Source organism: Aythya marila (assembly GCF_965140915.1).
Source record: "Aythya marila genome assembly, chromosome: Z".
Lineage (NCBI taxonomy): Eukaryota > Metazoa > Chordata > Aves > Anseriformes > Anatidae > Aythya > Aythya marila.
This window is the reverse complement of record NC_139080.1, coordinates 24,707,745-24,718,356: the sequence shown is the minus strand read 5'-3', so window position 1 is coordinate 24,718,356 and position 10,612 is coordinate 24,707,745. Positions and strand designations below refer to the sequence as shown.

Below are 10,612 nucleotides of genomic sequence, written 5' to 3'. Positions count from 1 at the left end.
CACACACAGACCACATGTCCTGGTGTGCAAGACTCCATCATGTATCCTTTATCAGTTGTTCTGCCACTGTCATCCCTTTCATCAGGACTCTTTGTTAAGTCTGTAATAGGGTGGCACGGGTCTAATAGGATTCTCCATGTAACTTCAAGATCATTTACTAATTTTTTAAAGAAAATATGGAAAAGCACAGGAAATCCCTTCTAGAGTTGCTACTATTAAGCCACTTGGTCAGGGAGTGACATGGGAGACATATTCCCGGAGGCCAACAGGGATAGCTAGTCAGCTGATCTTCAAATCCACACAGGCCCTGGTGGGTTAAGCACTGGGTTCGTCTGTTCAGAGATGATAAAGATGATTAAACTCAGTTTCATCCACAGCACATGTACTGACTTTGGGAAAACTGAATAAATTATTTTTAGGCTGAATATAGGGCCTTTGACTCAAGAACAGGTCCAGGTTTCATGTATAAAGTCATTCTTTCCTTGTTTGTGTGGATCCTTTTGTAAACAAGTAACACAGAATGAATAACCAGCACGGACATTCTTCCTAAGTACGGTTACTTTTGCAAAGCTTAAATAATTTTTACAATATACAAATGGACACTTTCAAATTCAAAATCCTCAGATGTTTGCTAGATTAAGAATGAATTTTTACTTGGAAAGGAATGAAATAAAATTTTATTTATAGAGCTCAAAATGCTTGCATTTTTGAATCTTATTCAAGTAACCACAAAACATAAAGGATGCTGTACTTCTCAATTTGAAACAACTGAACAATATACAACTCGATGCAGATGCCAACCTGAATGTGCCAGCCAGCTGTTTTCTCTTCCTAACCCAGTTCAATTAAAATATTTTATGAAGGACCACCCATGTAAAATAAGTAGGAATTAAAATAAATAATTATTTGTAGCTGAGAAAATAATGAACCATTTGGCACCAAAATATATCATCTCTTTGTAAGGAAAAATTGGAAATATAGGGTGACTTTAATACTTAAAGATGACAGTTATATGCCAGAGACTCTTCTTGGTAGATGAATTTCTATCAACAAGACATTAAAATACACATTGCAAGACACAGAGAAAACATACTTACCTTTGTTGAGAACAAAGAACGTTGTTGTTCTTTAACCTTTTCTGGCATTAGCCAAGGAGCTGACATAGATGGGAGACTCAAACACACAAATTACTTGAGCTTTTGCAAGTTATCTGATGCTTCTTTCTTTTCCATAAAATTGACATCAGCATCATAAAAAAAGTACCTGTATATCATTGACCAAAGTTCCCATTCTTGTGGATAAGCCCACATCTTTCCTCATGTAATGGAATGGAACAGTGCAGAACACTGAATGACATACAGGAACATAGGGCAGAAATTCCGCTCTCCCTCTGCTCCCAAGTCCAGTCTCTTTTTATTGTGGCAGCCACATCACGTAATTGATACGGTTAACCCACTAAAATAATGTTATAAGTGGGTATTGACTGAGAACAGTCAGCTTTCCAGTCTTACATCTCTACTGATGTAGACACAGTGTGAAATAAATAAAACATGAAACAAGGGACATTGGGAAGAAGATGAACAGCTGAACAGATTTTTGGAGAGCATTGGCTTCACTTCTACTTGCAGAAACACATAAAAAGTGGAAAAGGCAAGATAGATCTAAAATAGTGTAATGGAGCATCAACTGTATCAGAAAAGACAATATTAAATACATTTTTAGTTTTCTTAAATTTTGTCTTTTCCATGGTTTATCTTTTTATTTAAAAAATACGCAAATTCTGACAAGTCTCTCTCTTCATGAATTTGTTTGCTAACAATTAGCACAAGTTTCCTGAGGGAAAATTGCAAAAATGTATGCAAAACTTCAGTGCAAATTACAGGACATAGTCCTGGACCTTGAGAATAGGCTATTAGATCCCCACTTTCTGGAGGGAATGATAGTTAGAGTTCTGCAGCCTCAGAACTTGCCTAGGGACATGGAGAAGCAATACCAGAACTTTGGACAGACTCCAGAGGTTTGAGACACTAAGAGAGCTGGTGGGTTGGTCTTGCATTAATTTGATGAGTAACTGAGAAATGTTGCTTGGCCTGGTTTCTCCATGGCTCAGAGATGAAAACAGTGTCTTCTGAGATAATAAAGGAAAAAAATCTGTGAAGAAAGGGTACTTGCCACAATGGTAGGCAGTTCAGAGTAAGGCCACACAGCTCACAGTCTTCTCCAACCCAGGTCTGAACATTTCTGAGGATAGGCTTCAACAGCCTCACAGTTTAAATATTTGACTACCCTCATGGTACAATTATTTTTATTGTCATATTGAGTTAGACCCCCTGTGTGCGTCTCATCTTTGTGAATCTCTGCCAAGTCACCAGATCCTTCATCTTCTCCATGCCATCACATTAGGCAGTTGCATCTCCCCTTCCTCTTTTCTTCTCTGTGCTAAACTATCCTATTTCTTTAACCCCTCCTCATTTGCTCTCCTCCACATGATCATAGTCATGTCCCTTCAGTATGGCAGATTTTTTCTTGCACAGGGAAGCCCAAAATATGTTTGCTTCAGTGCTGAATAAAGGGGAATAAACACTTCTCACATGCCGGCTACAGTCTTGCCCATATGGACAAACGAGGTTAATCTTCACCAAGGGACCACGTGGCAACTCCCCCTCTATTTATTGTCCAGCAGGACACCTAGGTTCTTTTCCTTTTCTATCCAGCCAGAGCCAAGCCTGTCCATGTGTTCAATTATTCCATCCCAAGTGCAGTTCTCTGCCTCCGTTGAACTTACATTAAGTTTTTTATTCAACCCTTCCTTCAGCCTGTCGAGACCGTCCTGCCTGGCTGCCCTGCACTCTAGTTGGCCACCACCCTCTACCCCGGTTTGACACATTAACAGTGAACACAGATTAGGGATTTTGCTCTATTCTTAGAGATTGTCTTTTACTTTTTTTTTTTTTTTTCTTTTTTTCCCCTACTTTTTTTCCCCTATTGCCTTTTCTGGACAGAGTTTCATGTTAAAGGTAAAAATTATAACTTCAACTATTGTACTGTTTTCTATTCTTTATGGGTAATGTAACAGCTTCCAACAAAATTTATCTACTGGGTAAACATAAAACTCAAAATCAGTTTATTTCACAAGAGAATTCTGGATGTTCCTGCTGCCTTGATCCATTTCAGCTTTTTAACAGAAGTAATCTCTTTCAGGAAGGGAGGCAGTGCTTTACTTTCTGCTTTAAACATGTATTGTTAACAAAGAATACTCAAACAACAGATTTATAATTTTATCAATGTTTCACATCCAATAATTGGAAGGAGAGAATGGGAAGGACTGAAATAAGATCCCCAGCATACTTTAAGAGCAAGAAATATTCTTAAAGAGTAAGAAATACTCTTAAAGGAAAGAGCAAAAAATGAACTCACAATTATCAGTAATGCAATCAACAACGTAAGACAAATGTGTCTAGGACCTTGAAGTACATAAAATGAACTCTGCTGCAGGTGTGTTTTGCAGGGTGTAGTGCTGTGCATTATGCCCAAGGACCCCAAACCCCAGTTGCTGCTGGATCACAGTTGGGATCCTCATCAGGGTAGAATACAGGCACTGAACGTTTATAATAGTACTGAAGACGTGAGAGCAGTTTTTTGACCACATGAGGATATTTTTCAGACAACTCATTTTTCTCTTCAGGATCACGAACAATATCAAACAGCCAAAGTCTCTTTGTTGGTGGATCAGACGACTGAATATTTGATTCATTGAACAAAGATGGTGGAGGGAACCAATGACCGCAGCCTACAGAAACAGGAACAGACCAAGTGTTAATTTTTAGATACAGAGCAGTGAGGAGAGGCAAAGTTATTCTGTAACTGAGGAATGCACTAGGTCCCTTGACAAGCCACGGGCGAGTGACTTGCTGCATTGCTTAACTGTCCAGCATCAGAGTCTGTCTACTCCAGGGCTACCTGTACAAGAGTTACGTTTATATAAAAAAGCCACACCATTGGGATTAAAACTTGCATGTGGCTTAATTTCAAATCAAGTGATTTCATGGACTTTTTTCTTTCACTACTGTGAATTTCACTACTGTAAATGTCAAATGCGTAATTTGCAAAATGAAAGAATATGTTGTCTGGATTTTAGAAGTGTCCCTTCTGGATTTTTGCACGTGATCTAAATCCTGAAAGCTAACAGGACAAATAGGAGAAATGATCATATGTTAAACAGAATGAAACTGTGTTTAGAGTGTAGGGGAGATATGACATCTTGTACAAAAGGGAGTTACTTTGTTACCTGGATATCCGGTTAGTAATTTCCATTTTCCATGACGGATTGCTGCATGCATAGATATATTGAAAAGTGTATTATCCCACAGAAAAGAATTGATCTGCGGTAAAGATGTCCTGTTGTCAATGCCAAGACCTTAATGGAACAGTAAAATAAGTTAGATGCATTACATATGAATGAAGTCATTTTTAGAATTCTGATAGAAAGCAAAGCAATATCATCCATTTATTTTTTTGTATTGAATAGAGGATTTGTTATATATATGTACAAAGATCTGTGCTCCAATTCACTGGATATACTTAATAGAACTTAAACTGAATCCTAGAAAGTGACATGATGACCAGTGGAGAAAGTGACGTCTCAGTCCAAATAACTGGACTCATCTCATATACGGATATCGTGTGTGTATCCAGTATACCTATATTAAGAGCATTACTCATTGTGATTGCTAAATTTCTTCATTGTATTGAAAGATCTCCTGAATCAGAACTATTGCTGTTAGTTCTCTTGGATCACTGCAGAGAATGAGCTAGGTCCCAGCTTTTACTCACACACAAGAGAGATGATTCTATGGAATGAGCTGGCTACATTCACACACATCCAAATCTGGCCAGTGAGGTACATCTATCATATGACAACAAGAGGTTGCAAAGCAACAGTGTTTTTGTAGAAAAATTCATCTATTATGTGTCTCCATATCCAGACACTGCAGCAAATTCTCAGATGTTAGCTATGCACCAATTCCCTCTCAAAACAAATCTTTATATGAGTAAGCTCAGAAAAACAAAAACAAAACAAACAAACAAACAAACAAACAAACAAACAAATACAGAAAGCAATTAGTTCTTTACTGAAACCAGGAGAGCCAGATGTTCTAGGAGAATTCAAACCTGCAAAAATCCTGCATATCAGCTTTCATAACCAAGTTATATTTATGAAATAAAATCTAAGAGTTTTACATTAACTGTTATCAGCTGGTATCTGCTTACAAAAAGACTACCAAAGGGCAATTCTGTAATCAGACTAGAAGCAAGACATCAGTAAGTGGACAGAAACCAATGTTGATTTTCTAACATCTTTCAAGAGATGAGTTTCAATCAGTTTAGGGAATTTGAAGGACTCAGCTGATATTTTTGCCATTGAAACAAAAAAGAGAATCACTGAGAATCATTGCACATTGAGATGTGCAATGATCACATGAGATCCAATATTAGAGGCAATACCAGAGGTTTCTAAAAACAGTAAATTACTCCACAGTGGGGAAAATATAAATCACATAGAAGAAAATTTGGAAGGGAAATGCTGGGTTCTCTATTTCTAAAGTTCTCTATTTTTTGTGAGGGTCCTTCTAGGTTTCTATTTTAATTCTATTTGATTATTGAGTACTGTGTCCAGTTATGGGCTCCCCAGTACAAAAAGGACAGGGGTCTCCTGCAAAGAGTCCAGCGGAGGGCCACAAAGATGATACGGGGCCTGGAGCATCCTCCCTATGAAGAAAGGCTGAGAGACCTGGGTCTGTTCAGCCTGGAGAAAAGAAGACTGAGAGGGGATCTCATCGATGTGTATAAATACCTGAGGTGTGGAAGACAGAGGGATTTGGCCAACCTCTTTTCAGTGGTTTGTGGGGACAGGGCAAGGGGTAGTGGCCACAAGATAGAGCACAGGAAGTTCCGCACCAACATGCAAAAGAACTTCTTCATGGTAAGGGTGATGGAGCACTGGAACAGGCTGCCCAGGGAGGCTGTGGAGTCTCCTTCTCTGGAGATATTTAAAGCCCGTCTGGATGCCTACCTGGGCAGCCTGCTCTAAGGAACCTGCTATAGCAGGGGGGGTGGACCTGATGATCTCTCAAAGTCCCTTCCAACCCCTACAATTCTGTGATTCTGTGATTACTGGACTTTATACTGTGAATCAGTTTTTCTTTAACAAACACTTTGTATGTATATCCAAGTTCCTTTTTTTACATCAGACTTGTGTAGTGTTCCTAGATAAAGACTATAGAAGTGGACTACTTGTTTAGAATTTGCATACACAGGCTCGGGAGGGATTAGCTCAGCTTAGATCATGAAGTACTGATGGGAAAACAAACAAACAAACAAACAAAACCACTATTAAAAAAAAAAAAAGAAAAAAAAAAAGAGAGAGAGAGAGAAAGAGAGAGAAAATCATAGAAATACCCCAAAGAATCTGTTCTGGAAGATAAATCTACACATAGCCATGTGATGTCTGCAGCAGATACACAATGTTTTGAAGATTAATATTGCTTACTTTTCCACATCATTATGCTATGTATTATTCTGTCATACTGTTTGCTACTGGGAATACTCATCATTGCCATTTACTTACTTAAAGAGCACAATGAAGGACATCCAGCAGATGAAAAAGTACAACTATATTTTTTTAAACATTATGTCACAAAATTACAGCATTAGGTCTAAAGGAAGAATTATGTAAGTCTGAATTTAAGCATGAGCATGGAGAAAATGCTTCTGATTGCTGAGGTATGGTATGTGAAGCCATTGCACTACACACTATAAATTACTTAAAATACTTCAAATAACCAGTATGAAAGATGGCATTTTAGAAATACTTTGCAAAATATAGGTAACAAAACCTAACAAATTTTAAACTAAGAAATGCTTTTACCAGAACTTGTAGGTGAAATTGTTTGATAGAATTTTATCGCTGAGCAAAATTTATTGAAAAGATAAAGGCACTCATGTTGAGCTATTATAAGCAGAACCCTGTCAATCATGATAACTCACTCATTTTAAGCCATTTTACCCCATCTTGCACCAAAGAGATGTGCAGCCTATTATTCAGCCAAGTTCCTTGCTTCATGGGCAATTCCGGTCAACTTTTATTCAGACCATGAAAAACAGATTGGTGCTTGTTTGAATGACCTTTACATGGAATATTTACCAGACTGGCAGTTTATTATATTATATTATATAAGCACCAGTTACAATACTTGTAAAAGTTTGCTTGATATGAGTTGTGTTCTCCCATTATATGATTTACTCAGGCAGATAATGATAGGACAATGGGGAGTGGTTTTAAACTAAAAGAGGGGAGAGTTAGATTAGACATTTGGAGGAAATTCTTCACTCAGAGGGTGGTGAGGCACTGGCACAGGCTGCCCGGAGAAGCTGTGGATGCCCCATCCCTGGAGGTGCTCAAGGCCAGGTTGGATGGGGCTTTGGGCAACCTGGTCTGGTGGGAAGTGCCCCTGTCCATGGCAGGAGGTTGGAGTTAGACGATCTTTAAGGTCCCTCTTACAACTCAAACCATTCTGTGATTCTATGAGTCGCCTTAAGCTAGAACATACCTTGATCTGCATATACATTAATTGCTCCTTCTCTTCAACCCAGCTGTTAAATTTCTATCTCTGTCTTCATTCTTCAGCTTCTGCTATTGCAGCTAAAATGCAAAACTACTGGGCAGTCTTCTCCTGCCATAGTTCAGTAGATAAAGAAGTCACATTCCTTTTCATTTCCTGTGTAAGATAAAATGTTCACTTCCTAAGCATCTAAGTAGCTTTCCTCCGCATCTGCTCTAGACTGGTTTTGGCTTCTGTTCTCTCCCTCCCTGCCTCTCTCCCCCCTGTCCCCTCTGTTTTTCAGCATCATTGACAGGCAAGAATCCCATGGACTAATTCAGCAGACAGAGGACAGATGTTTTTTATGGATCTATCTAATGAAGTCTACCTTCATATGCCCACATACTCTCTTTATAGACTTAAAAATCTAAAATGCTTTTGATGCTTTTCCTTGTGTGAAGAGGCTACATATTTTAATTTGCTGCCATTTGCTCACCAATGTATCGACAGCTTTGTAGTACTACAGCTTTGCTTTTGCTTTAAAGAAATCCCACAGCCTTTGCCATCATTTTTCTTATTTTCTGACTTAAGCCTCTGTTTCCCAAAGCCCAATTTGTTACCCTCATCAGTTGCTACATTTAACTTCTCTTTTGGGAAGTGATACTAACTTTTATTATTTAGGAAAGCAGTGGAATTTCATTCAGATATTTATTTTCGTATATTTAATGCTATGACAAATTGATCTAACTATTTTAGTGTTTTGTTTGGAGTTGTAGGTAACCAAAAAAAGTTAATCAATAGCTTTCATATCTCTATAGAAAAAATAAGTACTTTGAAAAATGCAGTCTTTAGATAAGTGACTTCAGAGTTTGTGTCATATTTCAAGCCCATCCTTAGTCTAACAGCCTGAAAACTGGTTTCAAGTCAGACTTTAAAAGGAACTGAGCTGGCCAACTCACACTATCCACAAAGGCAGTTTATCATCTAAAAAAATGTCTCTTTGCCAGATGAAAGCTGTGAAACAGCTATGTGAGAAACTACTTAAATAGTATCTTCATCCCCAGAGAGGAACAACACATATCCATGAGATTGGGTGGCAATGACAGGACAAAAAAGGAAAGCTAGTCTTTTGTAATATGGCACACCAAATAAATTATGAGGCTACTTATTCAAAACATACAGTAGGATGTACTTTCTTATCACAATTGCAAATCAACAGGGGAATTCCTTTCCATGGGATGTTACAATCTTAACTTCACTTTTTTTTTTTCTTTCAAGAAAGCTTCCACTTCTTTGATTTAGTCTAATATATAAATTTGTGGGAAAACAAAAAAAAATAATCAATTAAATAAATTTATTTAAGACTGTATTAATTTAGCCTATGCTCTCTTTATGACTTTCAATAATAGAAAGTAAGAAGATAAAGTACAAATTTTCAGCTGAGATTTTAGAAAGTGAATATAGATGGGAAAATATATTCTATATCTACAAAGATAGGTATGATACTTGCACATATCTAATAAGCATAGATTAATTACTCTTCTCATTCCCATAGCTTTTCTTTCTTCCTCCAACAATGAGACCAACTCAAGCAATTGGTAGATACCTAAAATCTAAAGATATAATTAGACAGTAAATCTAAAAATAGAGTATTCTGTATTCAGGCTATGATTAAGATGATGAAAATGATCCATGTTGAGAAGTTTTCTTGGTGGGTAGGAGATCAAAGAGCATACAGTTTTGCCCAACATGCCATTTACAAGATCCCAACCCCAAAATTTTAAGGGTCCAAAACAATATTGCCTGAAGCACGCTATATTTCTGTACGCTATGGTCTATGACACTAACGTGCAGGGAAGAAATGTAGGGTACTGGACAAAAACAAATGAATGTTAGTTTCTTATTTATTTGGGAAACAGAGCCCTGCCCAAAGATGTAATCTGAACAGCCTGAGTACCAGATTGTACAGAATATGTCTCTACAATTTTCCAGTATCCTGCACAGTAACAGAAGCTTTAATTTATAAGCAAGTATATATAATTAGTACTCTTTATGGACAACAGCAGCAAATGAAGCACGTACTTTCATTACTTCATCTGTAAAGCAAAGACTACAGCTGTTATCTACAGTTATCTATCTTATCAGTAGAATGGACTAAAACCAAAATTGTTCTCTATATCAAATTTCTGTTTCTGAAAATATCATAAAACATGAAATTCAGCCATGTGAAAGGGAAAATATGATCATAAAATATCACCAACATTCATTTTCTGTAACACAAGTGTGTGTGTGTATTACACCACCTGGGTGTCTAAATGATTTGATACTTCACAGTTTGTAATGGATGCCATTCCCTAGGTATTCTGTTAGTAACTAAAAAATTATCTTTTTAGTTCTCAATACTAATTTCAGTGGTTTTTTGTTGTTGTTGTTGTTTGTTTGTTTGTTTGTTTGTTTGTTTTTGTCTATGCAACTCCCTCTATCATTTCTTTGATTGCTGCATTCCAAAACTTAAATAATAAATAAGAGGATCCACATAGAACAAAAGCTTACTTCTCATGCTGTATGAATTATTTAAAGGAAGTGCAAAGGAGTGTTTTTGCCCATGCTGAACAGGGCAGACAGGGGTGAGGCTAAGACTTGCAAGAAGAGGTGTGGTGGTTTTACCCTGCTGGGCTGCCAAACTCCAGCACAACCACTCACTTCCTCTCAGAGGAAGAAGAGGGAGAGAAGAAAGTATGATAGAAAGAAAAAAAGGATAAGTTAAACAAAAGGACAGTTTAATTAAAGAGAAAAGGAAGAGAGAAAAGCAAACAAGCGAAGGCTATGCAGAAGCACAGAGCAAATGAAAAAAAAAAAAAAATTGCTCTTTACTTCCCATTAATCAGTGATGTTCAGCCACATCCCAGGAAGCAAGGCCTCAATACATGGAGAAGCTGTCTGGGAGGACAGGAGTCTTCATAATGAGAGCCCTCTCCCTCCATCCTCTTCCTCAGCTTTTATTGCTGAGT

At 37.5% G+C, this 10,612-nt stretch overlaps 1 protein-coding gene across 1 annotated transcript in view; it reads right to left on the bottom strand.

The window, feature by feature from the left end:
- Positions 1 to 827: 827 nt before the first annotated feature.
- ARSB (arylsulfatase B) overlaps positions 828 to 10,612 on the bottom strand; it is a 68,303-nt gene continuing 58,518 nt past the window's right edge. Inside the window, exons 7-8 of the mRNA XM_082782626.1 lie at positions 4,289 to 4,417; positions 828 to 3,790 (exon numbers count right to left, since the gene is read on the bottom strand). Coding sequence (XP_082638752.1) covers positions 3,525 to 3,790; positions 4,289 to 4,417 — 395 coding nt within the window. The 3' untranslated portion in view covers positions 828 to 3,524. The remainder of the gene's footprint in view (positions 3,791 to 4,288; positions 4,418 to 10,612) is intronic.